General features: G+C 38.6%; 3 protein-coding genes and 1 pseudogene across 19 annotated transcripts in view; 2 read left to right on the forward strand and 2 right to left on the reverse strand.

The window, feature by feature from the left end:
* LOC120414568 (piezo-type mechanosensitive ion channel component) overlaps window positions 1-19053 on the forward strand; it is a 107036-nt gene extending 87983 nt beyond the window's left edge. For 12 of the 17 annotated variants that reach the window (XM_039575787.2, XM_039575789.2, XM_039575788.2 and 9 more), the window contains 12 exons: window positions 134-370; window positions 5825-6160; window positions 6218-6300; window positions 6451-6795; window positions 11355-11429; window positions 11950-12118; window positions 12174-12595; window positions 12668-12744; window positions 12822-12993; window positions 13157-13481; window positions 13537-14719; window positions 17978-19053. In XM_039575787.2, the coding sequence (XP_039431721.1) occupies window positions 134-370; window positions 5825-6160; window positions 6218-6300; window positions 6451-6795; window positions 11355-11429; window positions 11950-12118; window positions 12174-12595; window positions 12668-12744; window positions 12822-12993; window positions 13157-13481; window positions 13537-14719; window positions 17978-18510 (3957 nt within the window). In that variant the 3' untranslated portion in view covers window positions 18511-19053. The remainder of the gene's footprint in view (window positions 1-133; window positions 371-5824; window positions 6161-6217; window positions 6301-6450; window positions 6796-11354; window positions 11430-11949; window positions 12119-12173; window positions 12596-12667; window positions 12745-12821; window positions 12994-13156; window positions 13482-13536; window positions 14720-17977) is intronic. The other 5 variants (XM_052708989.1, XM_052708986.1, XM_052708991.1 and 2 more) reach the window with 5 other exon arrangements.
* LOC120414570 (drosulfakinins) lies at window positions 18563-19756 on the reverse strand. The gene has a single exon (XM_039575806.2). It carries the CDS (start codon window positions 19688-19690, stop codon window positions 19250-19252), a length of 441 nt encoding a protein of 146 aa, XP_039431740.1. The 5' UTR covers window positions 19691-19756; the 3' UTR covers window positions 18563-19249.
* Window positions 19757-21962: 2206 nt separating this feature from the next.
* LOC120414553 (26S proteasome regulatory subunit 6A-B-like) lies at window positions 21963-22571 on the forward strand (annotated as a pseudogene).
* Window positions 22572-22690: 119 nt separating this feature from the next.
* Window positions 22691-23403, reverse strand: LOC120414575 (guanine nucleotide-binding protein subunit beta-like protein). Its single transcript, XM_039575812.2, has one exon. It carries the CDS (start codon window positions 23010-23012, stop codon window positions 22695-22697), a length of 318 nt encoding a protein of 105 aa, XP_039431746.1. The 5' UTR covers window positions 23013-23403; the 3' UTR covers window positions 22691-22694.
* Between the last annotated feature and the right edge of the window lie 2483 nt (window positions 23404-25886).

The raw sequence follows: 25886 nt of genomic DNA on the forward strand, positions 1-25886 counted from the left end.
CAATATCACCTGGCTCACATTTGCACGTTTTCGCCTTCTTTTACAAATCGATCCCACGTGTCAAAACAAAAAAAAAATCGTCCCCTTCCACGACCCCTCACCCCATTTCGACCCACCCGATCGTGCATTGTAGTTGTACGCCAAAATCAAAGAGCACAGCGAGCAGGAGGCCGCCGCCCTGCACCTCGCTGAAGGGGAAAGCTCCCTGACGGCCGCTGCTGACCCGGCCGAAGGTACCTCGACGGCAGGGCCCGTACGCCACAGCTCGTCGCCGGCACTCGGCCGACGTGACTCGGAAAAAACGACCGCCGGACCCCCGGACCACCGGACCGGAACCATTTCCGAACCAATTCCACGCCATACTCATTTTGTGAGTTTTGTTTTTTGCTTTTAATTTTCACGGTAGTTTTTTTTCTGTTCTGTTTTTCTCGGCTAGCACTTGGAAACCAAAAAATGTTCAGAGTCACCTCAAGTCATTCATTTTCATTTCCTAGAGTTTTAACATTTTCCCTTTTTAATAATTGGAATGGATTCTACTGGATTGTGTCTTTTTGTGGTGTTATTGGTTTTTTCTTACTGAAGTTTTCACTTTTTTTGCTCTCTAGATGATCTGTCGTAGAATTGCTTGAACGGTCACCGCTGTCGCTCTTTTCTGCACAATTTTTCATTTTGCTTTCTCAGTTCACTTCTTTAAAGGATAAAGAGCAATTCCAGCTCAAATCAGGAATTTTTCTGGTACTTTTGTACCCGACCCTCTCCGATTTCAATGAAACTTTGTAGACATGTTATCCTAGGCCTATATAAGCCATTTTTGTGTATATGGAGCCAATAGTACTCGAAAATAACATTTGAGGAGGGCGTAAGGTATTTAAATATTTTTGTATTTTGTGATTTAAAAATTACTGTATCTCGAAGCCGTTGCGTCGTATCAAAAAGTGGTCAAAGACAAACTTGTAGGAAATTGGACGGGCTTTCTGAAAAAAATACACTGAAACAAAAATACACGCCACATCTATGAGATTTTTTGATTTTTAAGTCTAAAACTTAAATTTAAAGGTGATGTCACGATTTTTTTTCGTTCAAAATTTTTGAGGAAATAGCCTAAAATGTTACCAAAAGACTGACGAAAAATGCAGGATGGTATGTCTCTCCTAAAAAAATACAAAAATCATTTACTAAAACTGTTTTTTTGAAAAGTGGTCTAAACGTCAAATTTTTTAAAAACCAGTAGTGGGAATCGATTCTCCAGACAATTTTACATAAAAGTCTCCATATTGACCATTGTCCTATGTCCAATCCGTGGGAAGATACAGCGGTTTTAAAAATAAAAATGTTGAAAAAACGGTTTTTTTGTGGTTTTTGGCAATTTCTATATGACAGACTTGGTTTTTCAGTCTCGTAAATATTTTTACCGGAAAGCTCGTCCAATTTCCCATAAGTTTGCCTTTGACAGCATTTCAATTGGATGTAAGGGCTTACAGATATAAGCTTAATTGCATTGCTAATAACTGAAAATAGAATATTTTTTTCAGTGTGGTAGAAACTAGGATAGTAAATTTGCTTACGTAAATATAAAAACGATATAAATCAAAAAGCTGTCAAAGACAAACTTATGGGAAATTGGACGAGCTTTCCGGTAAAAATATTTACGAGACTGAAAAACCAAGTCTGTCATATAGAAATTGCCAAAAACCACAAAAAAAAACGTTTTTTCAACATTTTTATTTTTTAAACCGCTGTATCTTCCCAAGGATTGGACATAGGACAATGGTCAATATGGAGACTTTTATGTAAAATTGTCTGGAGAATCGATTCCCACTACTGGTTTAAAAAAAAATGACGTTTAGACCACTTTTCAAAAAAACAGTTTTAGTAAATGATTTTTGTATTTTTTTTTAGGAGAGACATACCATCCTGCATTTTTCGTCAGTCTTTTGGTAACATTTTAGGCTATTTCCTCAAAAAATTTGAACGAAAAAAATCGTGACATCACCTTTAAATTTAAGTTTTAGACTTAAAAATCAAAAAATCTCATAGATGTGGCGTGTATTTTTGTTTCAGTGTATTTTTTCAGAAAGCCCGTCCAATTTCCTACAAGTTTGTCTTTGACCACTTTTTGATACGACGCAACGGCTTCGAGATACAGTAATTTTTAAATTACAAAATACAAAAATATTTAAATACCTTACGCCCTCCTCAAATGTTACTTTCGAGTACTATTGGCTCCATATACACAAAAATGGCTTATATGGGCCTAGGATAACATGTCTACAAAGTTTCATTGAAATCGGAGAGGGTTGGGTACAAAAGTACCAGAAAAATTCCTGATTTGAGCTGGAATTGCTCTAAAAAGAACGTCTTAATAATACGTAATTTATTCAAAGTTTGTATTTCATATGTTTATAGCACCTATTAAAAAAAAAAGCTCTAGATAGTGAATCATACATATAGTGGACCTAGTGCCAGAAATAATATTAAGGGTGGTCAAAATCTTGGTTCTAAAAATGATAGATTAAATAGATAAGGATGTCAGGAACAATGTTTCCATAAAACAAAAAAAACCTCAAAAATGGTTTGCGACGTTTACGGCTGATGTCACGAACAAATTCCTGTATAATCATAATAACATAATTTGTTCGAAAATTTTCGAAGCGTCCATAACCAATTATGTTATATTTTATTTTTTGTTTCGATAAACATGGCTTTAACTATGGGAGAATTCGGACCAAATTGATCAAGAACATTATTACAACATACAACATAACTTGTCAAGAACATTATATTGGTCATAATATGCGGGCTCTAAACTATTTTTTTTTTTTAGCATTTGAAAGTTGATTTCTGTTTTTAAATTATTGATATTCCTTCTCATGGAAATCAAAAATTTGTTCAAACATTTACTAAGCGTTCATAATTCAATTTGGTATTTTTTTTATTTCGATAAACATGGTCATTTCGATAAACATTGACCATTTAATGTGGTCTTTAAACTAAAACTTTTATAGAAATTTGAAAGAAGGATATCAATATTTAAAGAGAAACCCAGGTTTTTTTTTCAAAAGGTCATATAAGCTCTTGTCTTTCATATGTTTATAGGATCTAATAAAAAAAAGTCGAGAAATGTTATTATTTTTTACAATGCTTGAACTATGGGAATTTTTTTTAATATTTTTAAAGTTCATTATTTTGATTATTTGCTCACTTGGATAGTCTGACATCTTTATGTATAATGTTTACATTTTTTTAAATATTGAACCATGTTTGTAAGCAGTCTTCCATTGTTTACTGATTATGTTTAGCATTCGAAATTTAACTTTAACTTTTCCAGCTATTTCCACCTGCTCGGCCATGATCGCACAAAATTGAAAAATGAAGACGATTATTTAAAATTATCTGTCTTATAATACCGAAAAGTTCACTCATAGGAAAAAATGTATCAAAATCTGTCATTTTTTTACGAAAAGTTGATTTTGTCGCAATCTTGTACTTCAATTTTAAACGTGTGTAAACATGCCAGCTATCTGGAGTTCTCACCAATACATATACATCCTGGGACATCCCCGAGAAACTGTTCAAAGAGAATAATAAGTTTGTGCTCTGTCCTTTTCATTTCACCAAGCTCGCCACAGCGCACAGTGGGCGAAATGGAACCCAAAATCGGACTTAATTGAACGCGGCTGGTTCCCTGGTATGAATAACAGTGTTTCTTATGTAAAAAAATCCGAGGAATCGATTGGTGATGGCTTCATCCACCGCACAAAACGGCAAAGGGTCCATTTTGCTCCAATTCCCCATTTTTTTACATTTTTTCTTGAAAATCGGTATGTATTTAGAGCGGAGGCTTTATGTGGCCATCCAAAATGCACTTAACTTATGTGAAAATGTCCCAGGAATCCAGTAAAAATAACCACTTGCACCGCAAAAATCATCTAGGGTCCATTTAACCCCAATTCCGCTATAAAAGCATTTTTGGCCGTTTTCAAATGTAAGGTCAGATTTAAAAAATCTGAAAATATTTTTATCGTAAAGATCAGACAATTTTACATAAAAATGACTATTTGCACTTGATAGTTTGACACGCTTTGAACCAGCCGCGTTCAATTAGGTCCGATTTTGGGTTCCATTTCGCCTACTGTGCAGCGCCTCGTCCCAAATGTTTTTCAATACAATCATACAGTCAGATGTCGATAAGTGTCAGTAAAGGGCAAAATTGTTATCCTTGTATATCGCAAAAAATGTTGTGTAAAGTCACAGATTTTTTTTATGAAACCCTTTTTGAGAACTGATTAGGTAAAAGAGATCGCGAAAAGAAACAAAAATGGATAAATAATTTCTCTTCAAAAAACGCAAAGTAAGTATTTATGTTTTTTTGCAAACACGTTTAAAGACATTGAATTTCTATTGCAACCTCAACCCTAAATGTTTTGGAAAAACATAAAAAAAATATCAGGAAATTTTTTATAATCTTGACCCCGTGATAACAGATGAAATCTAGGGTTTTTTTTTAAAAGGACCTATAAACTATTGTCTTTCATATGTTTATAGGACCTATTTAAAAAAAACTCTAGAAATCGACTCTGTCGCTTAATGGTTAATGGTACCTCCCTGAAATTTTTTAAAAGATTGAAGGTGATGTGTTAAAACATCGAATCAAAATAACATTATTTAATGTTATTGGACCAAATTGGATGAAAGTTTAAATAAGAATGAAAATTTGCTGCCATAGGCATCAAAGGGTTAAAAAATATACAAAATTAAAGAGTTTTTTTTCAAATTGAATTTTATGAAATTTAGAAAATGGTTTACTTGAATTTGCTTTTGAAAATATGTCTCAAAAGCATCCATTTTAAAATCAATTTTAAATTTCGCAAGCCTATACAAATTGCGATTTTTTCTTTCAAAAAGTGTATTTTTTATCTTATTGCGATTGATCGGCTGGGCCGGGATTTCGAATTTGATGTTTAGTAAATGATTCTGTAGACAACCAATAATGGAATGAGAAAAAAAATCGGGTGAAGTCAGTGGCGCAAGCTTTTGAATGAGTTTTTTTTTGCGAAATTAATTTATTAGTTATAGGTCTAGAATTGTGAGTCAAAAAAAAAAATCGTCTCCGGCCCCAAATGATGAATAAACTTTAAAAAACGGATCAGACATTCCTCAAGTTTTTCAAAAATGGCTCTCAAAAATCTGGTTTGAGTTTAGGACTTCGAGTCAAAGTTTAATCGCAAATCCCTTGGACTTTTATTCTACCACGATTCCCAACCCGTGCACAATTTTTAAAGAGTGAAGCATTTTTTTTTCCAAAGGCAAACCATTCTTTTGTAGGAAAAGGCCAAAATAGTATGCATTGGTGCTGATTATAATTTCCGTGTGCGTTAATAATGGTTTTCGTAGTTCGCTCTCTAAATCGGTCATCCTGTCAAATATGACCACAGTGACGACTTTTTGATAACTCCTTCTTCACAGTTGGATTCACGCTTTGTAAATACCGTTGCACCTACCCACAAATACCTCATTCATCCACGCTATCCGTGTAATGCTGAACTCTCTCCGTCGCTCAGGTTTGGATTGGTACAAACAGGTTAGAGACCTCAGCTAGGTTGTGAGTAACTCCTGCCGCTACTTCCATCTCACAATAAAACTACGTTTCCAAGCACACCGGATACGGTCCATTGCCCGGCACACCACACCACCATTCGGATCATTCGAAATTATTTCGATTTGGCTTTGTCTCTATGTTTGCTTATTTTAGAAAAAAAATGCGCGCAAATAGTTGGGGTCATCTGTGAAATTAATCGCTGCCAACTTTTATGTGTCGATTTAGGACGTGGGAAGTGGCAAACGGAAAAGCGACGACGACGACGAACCGGATGGCCAGAAGCCGAGTACGAGCAAGGGAACGCCACGGCATCAGTCCAGTACGGACGAGGAGGCGCGGTTGATTAGCGACGACGACGAGGAGGGTGATGAGGAGATTGACGTTGAGGAAGCTACCAAGGGTAAGGCCGGCAAGAGGTCCAAGTTTTCGTTCAGCGGGTTGACGCTGGTTACGGCATTCTTGGCGGGAGCGCTGGGTTCGTTGACGTTGAGGTTGCATCGAGTATCGCGTAGCTATCGGTACGTGATGAAGGTGTTGGCCAAGGAGAAGAAGATTTTGAAGGTCGGTTGCAGGTTTGAAGTTACGGAATCCTATAATAAAATTATTGTTTTTTTTTAGGAAACTCCCGGATTCGGAGCGGGTATGAGAACCGGAACAAGCATGATTTGGACACCAATACAAGGATCGCTACGATCTGGAAGGTTTGTACTGAACCAGAATGACAGCTTTATTATAAAAAAATCATGTACATAACAACATCTTGTAGTAATCAAATACTCCCCTTTCAAATGGTTCTCCCCCCCTCCATAAAATGTGAATACTGAATATCTTATGGTTTTCCCCCACCGTAGTGCCCATTCCGGCGCCAGTAGCAGTAGTGTAAAGTCCCGCGCTGGAACTCCCATTCCCGGTAGATTAGCCCTGTCCCGTAGTTCCGTACATAACAGTAACTCATCGTTGCCCCGGTTGGCGCCTGCCTCGGACCAAACACAACAACAACAGCCAGAACAATCGCCAATACAACCACAAGCACCACCAACAACACCCACTCAACAACAGTCGCCACAAGAACAACAACAGCCATCATCATCCCCATCACCAAGTTCACCCAAAGTCAGTCAATGCGACCACGAACAGACCCCGACGTCGGTTGTCGCCCATCATCACGGTGGTGAACCGGAACTTCCGGATGAAGGGTAAATGTTGAATGTTTTGCACCCCCCATTGAGCGCGCCCCCAGTTTCATGATAGTAGTGCACCTTGTGTCGTTATGTGTTATGTGTTGATGTTGTTAACAATTTTGAAGTTGCAGACTGTGGGGAATATTGCATGGGATTGCATTGTTTCTTTAAAAACGTTTCTGGACACAAGTACAATTCTTTGAAGACTCAAATATGTAGAGGTTTTAAGAAACATCTGATAATCGATTTTTTTTTATTTCTGGTTCTTGGCAAATCAGATTGACTTCAGCGAACTTGGATTTGAAAAATTAGAGTGGTTCATTGGCAATTACAAAACCAAATGAATCTTATCAGCATTACGCAACTGCACCTCGGATAATCGAGTCTGGATTGTACAACAATTTTACCATTTTTATCTCATAATTAGCCAAAAACAGGCCTCAATTTGTTGAATCACAAACACATTGAGCAACTCCAGCTAATATCAGTAATTTATTAGTTAATTTTTAACTCGACCATCTTCTCCAGAAAAATATGTTCAGATTAAAATAATTAGGTTGTTTTTCGGCTCAGCGGTCAGCGATCTCTGACTGCTGAGCCGATAAAAACAACCTAATTGTGTAATACAGTCGAGAACAACGTTTCAATAAAATAATTACGAATTCAAATGGGAAAAATAGTTTTATGCAGGCCCTTCTGAAATGCAAGTCGTGATTTTAAAAATTTTAAAATTTCACTTTTCATCATTAAAAAACGGATCATGGAATGAAAATTTATGGCCAAACGGCTAGCACTCAAAAAGGCACCTATTTTGTAGTTTTAGTTTAGAATTGTAGAGAATTTTCTCAGGTGTTGAATTTTAACTTTTTCAGAGATAATCAAGGATGATATTTTTTCTGAAATTTTCATCCTGAAAATGGCTATTAATACTTTCCAAAATCAGTTTTTTTTCCAAAATTCATAAGGTGGCGAAAAACAAAACGTTAAAACATATAAAAAAATGAAAAAAGAATAGGTTAAAATTTGTTAAATCGAGATTTTATGACAAAAAATTTAATTCAAAAAATGTGTATTTTTTCCGTGTACCTTTTTTCTATATAATTAGAATAGTCTAAACTTACCAACAACTTTGCCGAAGACATCAAATCGATCAGAAAATTCCTTCTCAAGATACAGATTTTCGAATATTTGATTAGCACCTTTCTGAGGACAGCTCCCAAATTTTTATGGAGAATCAATGATGAAAAATGCCTTATTTGGACCTAACAAAATCGATAGACCAAGTTTCGCCCAAGTAAAAAAAATACGAAATTGTAGAGAACTGCACCAAAAAAATATGCAGGATGGAGTGAGTTTCCTAAAAAATAAAAAAAATCATTTATAAAAACGATTTAGAAAGTGGTCTACGCGTCAAAAAATATCAAAAAATGTCCACAAGAATCGATTCTCTTGACAATTTTGCATAAACAATTAAATATTAACTATTAAACAGTTCTTCCGAAATTTTTTAAAGTGTTGGTGTCTCCACAAAAGTGATTGTAAATGGGAAGGGGCAACTTTTGGCCTGGTTAAAAATTAGGGTGGTTCACTATTAAGGTATTTTATAAAAGCATCAATGCAAACCCTTAAACATCAGATTTTAAGATTAGCAATTCAGAGTTAAGTTTTAGAGACAAGTGAATGGTCCGAGCACTTTTTGAGCTCTTGAAAAAATGTTTTTGAAAAAATAATTTGGACTCAAGGTTCAAAAGATATACCCATTTTAAGGCAAATAAGATGCAATTTTCAACGTAAATTTCTCAAAAAAGCGCAGGCCAAATTTTAAGCGCCAGGTTTCATTCGAAAAGGGAGATCTAAAACTACAAACTCTTTAAAAAAAACTAACTTAATCCACCTATGTGGTTGATGCCTTCCTCACTTTTTACCAAAAATGGGTAATATGAGTGGTTTGGACACACATTTCAGCATTTTTTTAGATCCAGAAAAACAAGAACACAGATATAACTTATGTGGTAATAACTCGAGACAGGGTTGCCAGATCTTCAGTGTTTTGGACTCTTTGGAAAGGCCTTTCAATTACCTAACCAACGATGGGTCGGATGATGGATCCGGACATCGTTAACATACATTTAAGTGAGATCCGGCTTCAAAAAGGTACATAAATATCACTTATGTGGTAATAACTCGAGACAGGGTTGCCAGATCTTCAGTGTTTTGGACTCTTTGGAAAGCCCTTTCAATTGCCTAACCAACGATGGGTCGGATGATGGATCCGGACATCGTTTACATACATTTAAGTGAGATCCGGCTTCAAAAAAGTACATAAATATCACTTATGTGGTAATAACTCGAGACAGGGTTGCCAGATCTTCAATGTTTTGGACTCATTGGAAAGGACTTTCAATTACCTAACCAACGATGGGTCGGATGATGGATCCGGACATCGTTTACATGCATATAATTGAGATCCGGATATTTGTGAAAACATATTTTTATACATAACTTTTGAACTACTTATCGAAACTTCAAACAATTCAATAGCGATGTATGGGACCCTAAACCAAGTCGAATGCAACTGGTTCGATCAAAATCGGTTCAGCCAGTGCTGAGAAAACTCAGTGAGAATTTTGGTCACATACATACATACACACACATACACACACACATACACACACACATACACACACATACACACACACATACACACACATACACACACACATACACACACACAGACATTTGTTCAGTTTTCGATTCTGAGTCGATATGTATACATGAAGGTGGGTCTAGGAGCTTTTAATCAAAAGTTCATTTTCAGAGCAGGATTAAAGCCTTACCTCAGTGAGGAAGGCAAAACTCACTTTTAACTTTTAATTCGAGATATCTTAAGATATCTTAATATCTTTTTTGTCTAATTTCAAAGGAAAAGTGTATGGGATCACCCTTACGAAATTATATTTGGGTTTCTTTGTAAAATTACCAAATAAACCAAAAAAGACCAAAATTCGATATTTTGACACGTTGGCTCAATTCTGAGAGAAGATTTAGATTCAGCGATCAAAATTACATGGAAGAACATATACAGTCCAGGCTCGATTATCCGAAGCCTCGATTATCCGAAGTTCGATTATCCGAAGGTTTGTATGGGACTTCGGATAATCGAATCATGAACAAAATAAAAACCTTTTTCGTTTTTTTTGTAATTTTCTTACTTTAAACATCAAAATTGAGTTCTGCGACCCCATTTTAGTCAAATTTGACTGGTTGATTGCCTATTAAATTAAAAAATGCATTTTTTCAATATTTCATCACCGCCATTTTGGCCGCCATCTTGGATTTAAAAATTCTAAATCACTTTAGAGCAGTTTCGGGGTCATATTTAATCTCAACAATCAAAAATAGGACAATGAAAAAGAATGTTTTTGTGATTCGATTATCCGAAGTGAAATTTCGCCAAGGCCTTCGGATAATCGAGTCTGGACTGTAGTTGGACAATTATCGAATTTAGTTAGGGTGGTCTTATTCACTTTTCCCTTGAAAACTTGAGAACATGAGAAAAAAAATTCTGACTTTTTTATTTGGATGAAACTTTGTGAGTACATTTTTCTATTACCAAGCCATTTTGAATTATTTGTTCACCCATGCAAATTTAAAATTTGTAACACAGTGTTGGCAACTAAAATTATCAATCAAAATATTCAAAAAAGTTAAAAAAAGTGTTTTTTCGATCGATGTCGTGTCTTTGGCAAAGAAAAAAATTGCTAATAAAAAAATTTCTGACAGAATAAAGATAAACCTTGCTCCGAGTGACTTTGCCAGATTTTTAGTTTTGGCCGATTTTTAATTAATTTTCCTCCAAATGATCAATCCAATCCAAAAGTGCAAATTTAGTCATTTCGAAACACAGAGTTGGATTAAAATATTTTGATCAGATCATCAGATCTCAACTATCTAGATCAGCGATTCTCAACGGGGGTACCGGGCCTACTTGATTTACACGGTAGGGGGTACCAGCCTAGAAGAAGGTTGAGAATCGCTGATCTAGATAAACAATTTATTTAAAAAACTGGAATATAATATTATATCGTTGCAAACAACAGGAATGTGTAATTTATTTTATTTTTAGTAAATATTCTTTTATCTGCATAAAAGCCTTATATCTTTTCAAATGTTATTTTGGTAAAAAATACAGGTTTGTTAAAACATGTTATAAAACGAAATCAGATAGTTTGCTTTGATGTAAATACTTTTGACAAATTCTATTATGATTGCATATTGCTTTTAAAAAGGTTTCAAATATTTTCAACAAAAATAAAGATTTTTAAAGATGAACAATTTCAGGTATTTTTTTATTGTTGAATGTTGTTTGTTTTATTTGAACATTGTAAGCTTGATTTGTATCGATTACCTATATCTTGAAAGTCATTTAATGAGAAGATTTTTTGTGTGCTGAATAAACGTGTTTTTAAAGCGTTTGATGTTTTGAAATAGTTAATTGATAGTAGTTGCTCCTAATCGGGATAACATTTCCACCCACCTATTTGCATGCCTTACCTCTCCCGCCGCTGCCACAGTCGGCTCCACCAAGTGAGCGGCCTCGGAGCAGCGCTAGCGATGATGGCCCGCAAGGAGCACCAGGGAAAGGAAGAGTGAGTTCTTTTGAACATATAGACACGCGTCCTCCAACCAGGACCATTAGCGAGGATGTTGATTGATTTTAGCGAATTACAATTGCATTTAGTTGGCATGGTAGAACGTTTGAAAATGTAGTGTTTTTTCCCCCTCTTTGTTGTTTCTTTCATTTCTGACCCCCGTGCTTCACATCCATCAAACATACTACCATTTTGCCATCGTCACCACCCCCGTTAGTAGCAGTAGAAGCTTTGTGCCCGAAATACTTATTTTGGCTCCCTCGCTCGAGCGAGGCCTGGACGAGGCCGTCCCGTACAAGTTTGTCTCCAGTGAAACGCTGGACAGGTACCTAGACCCATTTTGATCATTTCGGACCTCATAAATATACACATTTCTTTTTCTACCCAAATTTTACACGACTTTATTGGAATTTGCACTGCACTGTAAATGTTTTGCGCACTTCTAAATATTTTAAAATTCAAGTTATCTACTTTGTTAAAGATCTACAAAGACTAATTTGTGAGTTTTTTCAATCAGCAAATCCACCGAACTGATAGAAGGCGATAAATCTCCAAAGGACGACGTGTCCGAGGAGGACTTTGCCAGCCAGGAGCACTCCGTAATAGTCGAGTTCCTGCAAGCGGCCTGGTATGCCATTCTTTCCCACACGGATTTCATCTGCTACTTTTTGGTGTTCCTGAATCAGGTAATTTCGAGGTAACTTTCAAAATTGATGATGCTAAATCTAGATTATTTTGAAGGTCAAATCGGCCAGCTTGCTGTCCCTACCCCTGCCCCTCATGGTAACCCTGTGGGGCACGCTGACATTCCCGCGGCCATCGAAGAACTTCTGGGTCACCCTAATTGCGTACACCCAAACGATCGTCATCCTCAAGTGCGTCTGCCAGTTCGATATGCTGTGGTGGAACCAGCGTGAAATTGCTCCAAATCAACCCTTCGCCCCGGCCCGGATCATCGGAATCGAGCACAAGGAAGGTTACGCCACGTACGATCTGGCCCTGCTTCTCGTGCTGTTCTGCCATCGGTTCATCCTGAAGTCGCTCGGACTGTGGAAGTCGGACTTTGTCGACGAGTCGGAAGTCTCCGAAGGATTCTACAAGCTGGACACGACGGACGAGAAGACCAAGGCGCTCATCAAAGCGGCTCAAGAAGTTGAGAAAGAGTAAGTTTCGCTAACCTCCTTCAACTGCATGATCATCCACCTCTTAACCATCCCCCAACCCTTCTTCGCTAGACTTTTCAGGTTCGACTTTCTAACCCGACTCGGGGATGTCCTCGAAAGTTCCCTCATCGACATGAACGATTCCGACGGTATAGCAACTAACATTCCCTCGCCCTATCAATCCTAACCCCTCACACAGCACTCACTAATCAAAGGAATCTTCCAGAGCACGAATTCCCCCAGACTTCCCCGGGCGACGTTCGTCGTCAGCGGCGTGAGCGGATGATTCGCTTCCTCGGCAGCAGAAGCGACTCGTTGCACGTTCCGTTGGCGTACAAACTGCCCCTCAACCATCGGTACGCGGCGGCCAAGGTTTTGAAGACGGTGGATTTGGAGGGGTAATTTTAGGTTTCTGGTTTCTTTTTTTGTTTGTGTAATTCTTCAGCGCTTTTGCGCTCATTCAAATCTTCAATATGCTGGAGACTTCAACGCACCCAGAAGAAACGAACTCATATTTTCTCTTAAAACGTCAAAATTAATAAAATTTCCCAATCCTTCCAGGCGCGAATCGCTCGTGATCCGCCAGGAGACGACCGAGCTGAGCATGGTCAAGGTCGAGGAGGGCACCGAGCAGCAGCAGCTCGACCAGCAGGAACCGAACGGCAACGGAGCGCTCGTTTGCGTGACGCACCACGCCGAGGAAGCGGGCGATTACTTTCCCCAGATTGTGAAACACTCGTGCCTCAAGTACACCGACTCGGTGAAGGCGTTCTTCAACCAGCTGCTCGACCGGCAGTCGCGCAAAACGGCCGACGTGTACGGGTATCTGTTTTTGTGCGATTTCATCAACTTTTTCGTGATTCTGTTTGGGTTTTCGGCGTTTGGGGTAAAGCTTTTGAAAATGGTTTAATTGCGATTGACTAACGGTTGGCATCTTTTAGACCCAGGAAGGTGACGGCGGAGTCTTGTCCTACTTCGAGGAGAACAAAGTGCCAATGACGTTCCTGCTGATGTTGATTATCCAGTTCTTCCTGATCGTGGTCGATCGAGCGCTCTACCTGCGGAAGTACATGGTCGGAAAGATTCTGTTCCAGTTCTTCCTGATCATCGGCATCCACATCTGGATGTTTTTCGTGCTGCCAGCGACGACGGAGCGAAGCTTCAACGCGACCAACCCACCGGTTTATTACTACCTTATCAAGTGTTTCTACTTACTGTTCTCAGCGTACCAAATCCGGTGCGGCTACCCAGCACGAATTTTGGGCAATTTCGTCACCAAAGGCTTCACCATGATCAACTTTACCGGCTTTAAGCTGTTCATGACGATCCCGTTCCTGTTTGAGCTCCGCACCTTGATGGACTGGATCTGGACGGACACCTCAATGACCCTCTTCGATTGGCTCAAGATGGAGGACATCTTCAGCAACGTGTACCAACTGAAGTGTATGCGACAACTGGAGGAAGACCTGCCCGCACCCCGTGGCCAAAAGAAGGGATCCCTAGTCAAGTACCTGATGGGAGGCGGAATGATGCTCGGCATAATCCTCCTCATCTGGTTCCCCCTCGCCCTGTTCGCGTTCAGCAACGCCGTCGGCGAGCCAAACCTCCCGTACGACGTGTCCGTAACCCTCCGAATCGGCCCCTACGAACCCGTCTACGTAATGTCCGCCCAGGACAGCAACATCCACGGCCTCAACGAAGACCAATGGGAGCAACTCCTGAACAACTACTCCAAAAGCAAAACCGCCCTCACATTCCTCTCAAACTACGAATCCGTAGACGTCGCAGCCGTCAAGCTGGGCGCCAACTCAACCTCCATCTGGAACATCTCACCCCCAGACAAGGAACGTCTCCTAAACGACCTGAACGGCACCGTAACCCTTACGTGCCGCTTCCGGTACACCATCAGTCGGAAGTCACATTCCAAAGAGAATCCCGGCACGGTCTCGGAAGAGAAACCGTACGAGCTGCGGGGAGACGATCCGGTGCGGCCGGCGCTGGTGCAGATGCTGGCCACCGATTCCAACATATCGGTCACGTTGCCCTACCTGATGCCAAAGTTCCTGAAGGTCAAGAACAGCGGGAACGTGAAGCCGATTCACCAGCTGATGGACAAGGTTGACTGTGAGTATAACATTTGCTTAAACATGTGTTGGCATTTCGAATCTTCTAATAGAAGTATGTAACATAACATCAAGAAAAGAAGAACTTTAAAAATCTATGATTTTTTTGGAGTGGATGTTTTTTGTGACTTTGCCAATGTTTAAAAAAAAACATTCTTCTGGGGTCAAATTTGGTTGTGTTTTTCACTATATTTTATATGAAATTTTTATGCAGTATTTTTGTAATGTCCCAGACTATGCCTATTCACATTTTTTCCTTACAGTTTTACTGATTATTATTATTATCATTATTTAGTTTAAAAAATGTGAAAAACAAGCAAAAATTGATAAAGTGATTGTAAAAACATGAAATAACTAGAAAGCTTAAAGGTAATGCTGGAAGGTGGTAAAACAAACATGAACTGAACAAAATAAATGCGAATAAAAATACCAAAAATGGAACAAGAAAAACATGAAACAAAAGACAACATAAAATAGAAAAACATTTAAAAAAAACTTTAAAACTTGAAAGTATCACAGGCTTAATTAAAAAGTTTTCAAAAAGAGCAGAAAATGACAAATTTGTAAAAATTTGGCACAGGGAATAATTTATCTTTATTATGACTGACAATTAAAACAAATCTGGCATTCTCAAATTTATCTGGTAACCCTGTGTGTAAATATCTTTTTTCTCCTCGGTTAAAAAAAAAAAAACAATGCATCAGAATGAAAAAGAATGTCTACAAAACCATTTTTTTATTGAAAAAAACACTTTGTGAAAACTGCAGTCAACATTCATTTACCAACGCAGGGTTTTAATTGATAAAAAATAGAAAATGAAAAATCGGTAAAAACATTGAAAGAACTCAGTTCCATTATTGTTATAAAAGTAGGCCATATTTTCAAAATCAGGAAATTAAATTATCATTCAAATTTGAGAAAAGATATAAACTATTGAGCAGAAAAAACTCTATTTAAGTTAAAAAAATCTATTCTGAATCTTTTAAAATTATTTGTTTAGTATAAGGCTGGTACAAATTTGATTTAAAGTTTTTGCACCCCTTCAAAAAATGAGGGGGCAAATTTAAATTTTAATGTAAATTTAAGTGCAATCAGCTGAAATCCTTGCGTTTAGAATCATTTTAAAATCACAAAAAGTTTTTTTTCGTTGAAATTTTAGTTTTCGTCAAATTTTACATTTTTTGAAAACTAATGATTGCAAAACAACTGAACTAGTGTAAAATGCATTTTAAAACACTATGCAAAAACGTTGAGAGTATGGCTTGTTATTTAAATTTTTATTTTTTTGCCGATAATTATTATATAATCTATCCTTATTGTTATCGTTATTTCGATAATTCTATCGGCGATAACCTTATCGCTGATAATGGACGATAACTCATTTTTAAAATCTTTCTAAATCGACTTAATTCAACCATATCATGTTAAATTTTCAATGCTTTCACTAAAAATATATTTTTTGAAAATCTAGTAAGTTTCAAAGTAAAATATGTACTCAAAATTGTTCACAAATAAATTATTTATCGTATTTTTCGAAAGTACTCAAATTTTCATAATTTGCAATATGGGTTACATTTCATAATTTGCAATATGGGACACATTTAAAAAGTTTTTTTTTGAGAATACTAAAATTTTCACAAAATACCGTATTTTTTAGAAAATACTCAAATTTTTTAAATTTGCATTATGGGTATCGAACGGCACAGAATGTTGTATGAAGCATACACAATTTGAATGTTTGCATGAAGCATGCAAAATTTCGCTACGTTTGATATCCATATTGCATATTTTGAAAATTTGAGTATTTTCGAAAAAATACGGTAATTTGTGAAAATTTTAGTATTTTGAAGAAAAGAAACTTTAATAAATTGAAAATGTATATGAGATTTCAACTCGTTTGATACCCATATTGCAAATTATAAAAATTGGAGTATATAAAAAAACGGTATTTTGTGAAAATTTTAGTACTTCACAAAAATACTTAAATAAAGAGCAAAAACATACAAATTTTCTCTTCGTTTGATACCCATAGTGCAAATTTAAAATTTTATAGTATTTTGCAAATTTTTAAAAGTTGAGTAAGTTTTTTCGAAAGAAATACGGTATTTTGTAAAAATTTAGCTGTTTCAAAAAAAAACTCTCAAAAAAAAGCATACAAAATTTTGCTTCGCTTGATATCCATATTGCAAATTATGAAAATTTGAGTATTTTCGCAAAAATACGGTATTTTGTGAAAATTTTAGTATTTTACAAAAATACTTAAATACTGCAAATTATTTGAGTATTTTCGAAAAAATACGGTATTTTGCGATCAATGCGATCAAAAATATAGACTTAGTGAAACCATTGAAAAATTTACTTGAATTTTTCGATTTTAGAAAGATTTAAAAAATGAGTTATCGTCCATTATCGGCGATAAGATTATCGCCGATAGAATTATCGAAATAACGATAACAATAGATTATCGTTATCGTCCCGACGATAACGATAACCATTATCGTTATCGTCAGACTATAATTTTATCGATTAACAAAACTGAAAATCATAGATTTAAGTTTGAGTGCGAGTAGAAATCTCTAGTCAAGCGAATCTTCTTGTTTTTAGTTTTTTTTTTTCAAATAATTTATAAAAGTCCAATAAAAAATAATTATAAAAATAATACAATTTTTTAAAACAGGCTTTTCAACCAAATTTTGAAAAAAGAGCGAAAGAGCCGTTAAAAATAGTCGCTCATTTGAATGAGCGGATCCTAATAAAGAGCGGTTTTGCCCACTTCTAAATTGCAGTAAAAAAGAGGAGAAATAATTTTTTTTTTTTTGAAAGAAAAAACTTTTTATGGTGCTTTACATTGGATTTTTACCCAAAAATTAAAATGTTTAATTGAAATTAAATATGCTAAATATAATAATCAATGCACTTCTTACTGTCTTCAGTTGATTAGACTTCTATTTACATTTCATTTTAATTTCATCTGCCTGATTTTTTGACCCGATTTTTGCAACGTCCTTAATCTGTTTTTAAATTTTCGTTTTTTTTATAAGTTCGTTTATGATAGTGCAAAACCTGGTATCGAAGATATAATTAAAAGAAAATGATATTCTGAAAATAAATCTAATAGAAAATCGTCAAAATCAAATTTGCCACTTATTTTTTTTTAATATTCTGATAAGTTGTCTTAAAATATGAGTATAAAAATATTTTCGACCTTTTGCAACGCTCAACCAACGTTCTAATAAACGCATCAATCTCCCCTTCCCAGCCGACGACAGCTTCCGCAACTATCGGAACATCACGCTGCGCCTGTTCCAAACCCACCAAAACAACTCGGTCCCGCTGTTCTGGTGGGAGGTCAAGGAGAACTGCACCGACAACAGCTTCGTCAACATGCCGTACGCGGACTGTCTGTCCCACCTGGTGATGTACATGTTCAACGACAAGATCTTCCCCAGCACGATCAGCTCGATCGCGGCCGGGGGAATTATCGGGATCTACTCCACGTTGATCCTCGTGTTTTCGCGCATGCTGCGGACGAGCATCTTCTCGGGGGCGAGCTCGAAGATCATGTTCGAGGATCTGCCGTACGTGGACCGGGTGCTGCAGCTGTGCTTGGACATTTATCTGGTGCGGGAATCGCTGGAGTTTACGCTCGAGGAGGATCTGTTTGCGAAGTTGATCTTCCTGTACCGGTCGCCGGAGACGATGATCAAGTGGACGCGGCCGAAGAACGAGGACGGCGACGACGAGAGCGACTCGATGAGTACGAGCTCCAAGTCGCGCAAGAAGAACGATTAAGGAGGGGGAGGTTTTGTAAATGTTATTTACTTGTTTTTCTTTAATTTTCTTCTTTTTCGCTAAAGGTGATATTACTTTGTAAGAGTAAACTATTTATTGCAAGCAAGGCACGAAGTTAGGCGTTGCCGATTTTTTCCTTCGGCACCGATTTTTGTCTCTTTGGAATTGTATGAACTTTATTAATTAGAATGGAATAAAACAAAACAAAAATCGTTGAATCGCATTTGAGTGAACGCGCGCGCCTTCCAAGTAGTTAACAAAATTTCGAAGAAAAGCAACACACAAACACAAAATCGTCTCGTTATTACTCTAGTCGATACGCGTTAGCCGTTAGGGAGTCATTGTCGTAAGAATCGCGAGAAAAACAAAGAATCATATTTATATCTCCACTTGAATCAACTTGATCTGCATCACACAACGTCGTTGTTTAGAGTAAATCGAATTTTTAACAAAAGTGATTCTTCATATCGGAACAAATATTTTGTGGAGAATTGTGTACAACCGTGTAGACCGTGGTCTATTTTTTCGAATGAAAAGCAATTTGTATCCAAAAGCACGAGTAATTCTATGATCCGAACGCTCCCTTGCAGGACATTTCTTTCGATTCAACACTTTGAGGTGATTCTGGTTCAGCACATTGTCTCTAATTTATTCACAAATATGTTACAAATACAACCTTTACCGCGGACCAAACGAAGAGAAGTCACCAGCCGCCGCCGCCACGAATAATTGCACCAACTTACCGCCGCCCAAAGCGCATGTGGCCGTAATCGTCAAACTGGTCACCCTCGCCGCCCCGCTTGCCGAACCGCATGTGGCCGTAATCGTCGAACCGCTTCTGGATGTCTTCGTCGTCGAGCAGGCTAATGTCGGCAAAGTATCCCATAGGATTTGGCGCCGCAACCGCCGGTGCGGTTCTCCTCAGCACCGGATACGTGGCCACTGCTGCCCTTGCATCACTTCCACCCACCGGGGACGATCTTCGATTGTAAGTGCTCTTGAACCACGCCGTTTGAAGTTTGTTCAAATTTTCATCACTTAGCAGATTTTCCGAAGTGTCCACACTACTGCTCAGCAGCTTCGGGTTTCCACTGCCCGTCGGAACGGCCTCACTGGCCAGCGTCTGATAGGCAAGGTAAAGAATTAGGGTGGCCAAAATTGTCACACTCAGTCGGGCCATCTTTACTGAACTGAAAATCGCCACTCGCTTCGTCGGAAGCACTAAACTCAAACTGGTTGATGAAACCCAACTTCAGCTTCCTTTTATAAGAAAATTGCGAAAGATGCCGCGAATCGAATTATCATAATTTTATCAATCGAACGCGAGATGCGTGGAAAAATGCACTCCTTTTGAAGCAGTCGCACATTTTGTTTGTTCAGGCGAACGAACAAATTGAATCAGTGTCAGGCTAAGGCTCTGCAACATTTTGACGGGTTATTTTTTTCACCCGCAACAAGTGGGGTGTCGGCGGCCGTTGTTGAAAACGTGGTTGGAATTGTGGTTAAGCTGTGTGGGATGGCGGGAGATGGATTTTCGTGAAAATTGAACAGTGCAACGCAATTTGCCCGGGAAAGTCTAGAGATTCGATTGAAGGTTCAGTTTTATCTGGCGGATTGCAAACTATTTTTAGAATGCAAAAAATAATTGACTCCTTAAATGCCTATCTAATAATCTTTCATTTGCGTCCAAGACAGCTATAAAATTGGTTGAAATGGCGCAATTTTTTGGACCACGCTAGGAACCCACAATCATTTTTTTTCGAATCATGCCCTATTTACGAGATAAACCCCAATTTGCTTTGGCTTTGAGAATGTTGTCCCTAAGCACCGTAATCAGGGAAAGCTGAGAGAGTGAGTTTGAATAACTGTTCAGTAGACCGTAACAAAAAAAAATGTTTTAGATTTTTTTTCTCTCGAAATGCACGTCTTGCGCTTCGAGTTATAGTTTGATGTTCCTATAACAAATTCTTGTATAACTACTGTCCATAATAGCTTGTATTTGGAAGGGTGGCCACTCAAGTCGGGAAATCGGGAGATTCAGGAAAAAGTCAGAAATCCGCCAAAATCCACCAAAAATCGGGAAAAAGTCGGGAATTTGTGATTTTTTGTCAAACAGTCGGGAATTCAAAGCATACTTGTTTGAAAATTGTTTTTTAACTCTTAAATAGTAATTTTGTAATATTTTGTACAATTTCCAATTTAAATTCATTCTTTATTAGTAACTTAGGGGAAATATGCCCAATTTAATCCTAATAAGCGGTCGTGTTTGAATGATGCTGGGTAACCTAGATTGTTCCTTGAAATTCACTAAAACCAAGTACACCAACGAGTAGAGCAACTTTTTGTGAACATTTCTGTTTATTTTCACTTTTATTAAAAGTTATGCTATTCCTTTTACAAGCATTTAAAAAAAAATATTTCAAAAATGCATTCTAATCAGTCGAGTGCATTGGGCCACGCCCATTTTTCTATTTTCAGCTTAGTTCTTTTTTTCTTCCAGCGCTTTTTGGGTCTGCTTAGTGCTGCCAAAATTGATGAAATTTTAAGCGAACACTCACAAAAAGTAGCATTTATAGCGAAAGTTTCCTGGCAGCACTTGCTCACTCCAACAGGCGCTGCACCAGCATGTTGGTGGTGTTGGTGGCCACCCTTTGTTCTTTATTTGCCTTCGCTCCTCGCTCGGTTTTCTTCAGCCTTCGATTGGAATGGGTAGTCAAAATTGAAACGTCAAAAGACTTAGCGCGTTTGTTTTTTTGATGGTGCTTGCTAATTATTTACATTTTTCGGGATTATTTTTCAAGTGAGTGACTAAGTAATGGTCAAAAGAACATGTTGCCGGTAGTTGGAAGCAATTTTATATCTTAAGCGCTTTGAAATCGTTAGCGCAAGTGAAAAGATATTGATGGCGACTTTCGTTAAGCAGTTAACCTCTGATCTTGCATGTGGATGTGTGTGCCACCAAAATGATGAGAAATGGTCTCGCAAAATAGACATTATGATCAAAAGTGCATTAAATTTGATCTTTTTGGCCAGTAAATGGCATAAATTTGCGTGCTTACACGAGGCGGTGCCACGAGGTGTTCACTCCAAATATATTGCATTTATTTCATAAGTTGATCCGTATGTGCATCCATATTCACGTGCATACACCATTCCTCTATGAATTTTATTTCAGTGTTTTTCACATGACAGGAAAACGCGCGCACTGCTGATTGTTTACAAACAAAAAAAAAATCAATCTGTCTCTACACGGAGGATCGGCATTACACGAAATCGAGTTCGATTACATGTATGTATTATATTACATTTCCCGGCCGGGAGATTCGCTGGCGTTCTGTTATCATCTGGCAATTTCCAGAGGCAGCAGCTTCGTCGTAGTAAATCCGATTTTTCCATTGTTTTGTGTTGAATTTAGTGCGTGTTCCGGACTCAGTAAGGCACCAGCAAGCGAGATGGCGGCAACCCTGGAGGACAAGTCGATCGAGCTGCTGTACGTGGACCCGCAGGAGACGGAGGACGACGGGGTGGTGGTGGTGCTGGATTCATAGCGGAATGGCAAGCGCACCGTCATTAAGACATCGACACGGCTGACGTACTTTTTGCCCGTAATTGGATTGGTTGATCCAGAGAAGCTCAAGCCGGGCGATTTGGTGGGCGTGAACAGGACTCGTACCTCATCCTGGAGACACTTCCGGCCCAGTACGACGCGCGCGTCAAGTCGATGGAGGTGGACGAACGGCCCACCGAGCAGTACTCGGACATTGGCAGGCTGGACCGTCGTGCTGTCGATGCCGCGCAAGGACAAGTTCAAGAACCTGGGAATTCATCCGCCGAAGGGAGTGCTGCACGCTGTTGACTCGTACGTGTGTGACGTAAACAAAGTCGACCTTCCTGAAGCTGGCCGGGCCACAGCTGGTGCAGATGTCCACCGGAGACGGTGGCAAGCTCGTCCGGGACGCGTTCGAACTGGCCAAGGAAAAGGCGCCGGCGATTACTTCCTGCACGCGTCTACGCTGCAGACGCATCTAGCTGTTGCATATGCATGTTTTAAACTTATTTGACCTTATTTGGTCTCCTCACTCCTTATCTTGGATTTCGACGAGAGACGAACATTGAAGTCGTCTTGGATTTTATTAGTTTTTGTGGTTTAAGCTTTATTTTTTGTATTGTTAAATATGAACAACCTACAAATAAATATGACAACCTTGCCTCCTTAGCATTTTTTCCGGAGCTGCGGTCGACCCGACAGCGGCCAACCCCCACAGCCGGAAGGTCTTGTCCCTGGAATCGGACATGGCGTTGTTGCCGTCTAAAGTCAGACGCTTCTGCGGGATGTCGTAGTTGGCGTCGTCCCGGGTTAGCTTCCACAAGATCTGGGTCATGTCGTTCGAAAAGGACAGGACAATGTCCGTGTACTTGGAGTCGTTCGCGATCTGAGTGAGACAGCCGGAATGGCCAACCAACTGGCCGCAAGGCTGCATCTCGGTCAAGATCTCGGTCATTCTTGATTAAATACTTCACTTGAGCAAGTGTCAAAGTTAAAAGTTTGCGGCGGGATGCGTGGCTTTCTATTCCATGTTTCGAAGGAAAAAAATGTATAGCCTTTAGTCTTGCTTGGGGGGTTCGTTTGCACACAGCACCGAATTTCTCAGCTCCCGGCTCCAGTCCTTGCTAAATTCCGGATTACTTTTTGCTCCATCCGGATCTTTTTCAAAAACGCATACCGAAACAAAATTAAGTGACAGTTCATGCCAATGACGTTCAGAAACGTCACAGCCCACACTGATCAAAAATTTCTATTAAATTCTCATGCCGCTTCTCGCGCATCACGTGCATCCGTATTTACCACGTATTTACCATTATTTACTGGAGTTGCTCCAAATGCCATACGGATCAAGCATGTGCCCAACCCCGTGGGCGGTGCTGTTGCTGGTAAGTTTATAGCCTAAATAGTATTTTGGAGCTTTAATCGAGCATCAAACTCTCCATATGGCGAAGATAGGTGTTTGATTAGAAAGGGTATATTTCCCCCAGTCGATGCAAGGAATCGGGTTTGATCTCTCTTTCACAATAAAACTGTACGTACGACGCACTGTTTTTCGTACTTTGGAATTGCAATTTTCAAATTGATTGGTCGCATATGATAACATAAAAATGTGATTTTGTTTTTTTTTTTCAATAATTTATTTTATCAGAACTAGTAATACTAACACATGTCATACAAAGAACATGTTCCTAAATTAGCACTTCTTTTCACTTAATCCTAGAACGCGTCACTTAAAACACACGCAAATTAAATTAACCACCTTCCCTCCCTTCACACATCACTATCGTTTCGCACCATATCCTTCTCGTGAAAGAACAACCCCTCCTTGTAGGTCAGCATAACACTCGAGCAGAGGATTCCCTCGTTTCCTGCCCGAATCCTCTTCGGCGTGGTCAACACCACCTTGGTTGGAGTTTTAGGCCCTCCTACGACCTTCTTTGTGCGCCGCGGTGTCCCGACAAGTGACCGCGGCTGAACCGTGGCATTTTGTGCTGCTGCTGCGGCGTTGGCCGGAAGGACGATCCGGATCTTGCTGCTGGTGTCCAGTTGTCCCTCGCGGAGTCCCCGCTCCCGTTGGTGCCGCCGCAGCGAAGAAGTGGCCATCAGCGGGGACGACTGGAAAAAGTCCGGCCGGCGCGTGTCGTCCTCCGAGGGGACCACCACATCCGCGGAAAACATCGTGGAGAGGCGCTTGGGGAAGACCTTCGGCTTGATCTGGTTGTATCCGTGGTAAACCGTGAGAAACCGATCGATTTTGAAGGAAAATCTTTCCGACTCGGCGGTGAAGAGCTTCTGGCTCTTTTCCTTGGCTATCTTTATCACGCGGCTAGGAGTTGGTCCTAACATAGTTGAGTTCGAGAAGGTGTGTGGTGAGTTACTGAAGGTCTTCCCGGACTGGACGGGGGTATTTATACGGGGATGGCAAATTGCGAGGACACACACCTGTTGGATGTCCCGTCCAGTCAATGAAAGAGAACTGGCCACTAATTGAGGGTAGGTATGTAGTACTATTGACACAGTGTGGCTGTGTGGAATGCATTCGAGTTAAGTAACTTTTGTTTATGGTTATCGAACTTTTGTCTATATAGCAGTAGCACTGGAAAAAGCTTCTGTTATAAACGGAAGGATCATAACGTAGCGGGTTCTAAAAAACGAACTTATAGAAAATTTTATCTTTTGATTGTTGATGTAATTTTTCAACTATTTTTCGAGACACTGTGAAATCTTTATAATAAAATAAAGCTAAACTATATATAATTTCCCTAAAAATTTCCCAAGTTAAATATCTGGATGTAAAAAAACAGGTAAGTCAAAAAGCAGTGTTGCTGTTTTTGTAAATACATTTATTTCTGACAGCTTTAACCTTCTTGGTCATTCGCTGTTTGTATCATCACAAGTTTTACTTACTTTTCATTCACCTCACTTTAAGGTGAAATTCTAAGTCGTGAAAAAAATGGCCGAAAAGGCGACCGTCCTTTGCCCTTAATTTGAATTACTGATTTCCATTACGACCTCAATTCTTCCTGATGAAAAACTTCCCTAAAAGCAAACTGGCTCTAGCATCAAAATAAAGCCACTTACCTTAACCAAACATTATCTCGAGCAAGATACGAACACAATTTACCAAAACAAAGAGCTTTTCCTGTATTTAAGTACTTTAAACTTCGACAAACTCACCAAAATTGCCAAGCCAGCAAAAATTATTGGGATGCTGCTTCTTCTTACTAATTTGTTTGTTCTTTTTCACGATTTTCTTCTTGAATTTGGGCTCTGCTTTAGATTCACTGTTATTTGAAGCTAACTTTATGGATGAGCTTCATATCACTACACACTCCCTTATTTGTGGAAAACTTTCCGAAAATCACTTTTTGAACACATGAAAAATTATAATTTAGTCAGAATCTGCTGATGTATCGGCACGGCAGCACACGAGAAAAAATGTTTGTCTTCTTCTTCGTTCGTTCAAGCAACAAAATCATCATTTCGAACCGAACTTTTGAAAGAGGCATATATAATTCCAAGGTTTTATTCGTTTTGTATAGCCACAAGCCATTTTCAAACACTCTTCAACATCCGCAAATGTTGTTGCCAGTAAAAGTTTGAAGTGAATTGAGATTGACAAAAATAAAATGGTTATTTTTCCATCAAATTGATTTGAAATAGTTTAAAAATATTTTTTAAGGGCCTAATATTTATCATTCTTTATAAATTAATTACTTTAAGCAGTTAACAGAACCAATTTTAGAATAATCCAATGTAATTCAATTTTATTCACCCTTGACTCGGCAACACTGGTGTCGTAACCTCCAAACGTCATGTCTAGAGTAAA

This window comes from Culex pipiens, chromosome 2 (assembly GCF_016801865.2).
Source record: "Culex pipiens pallens isolate TS chromosome 2, TS_CPP_V2, whole genome shotgun sequence".
Classification (NCBI taxonomy): Eukaryota; Metazoa; Arthropoda; class Insecta; order Diptera; family Culicidae; genus Culex; species Culex pipiens.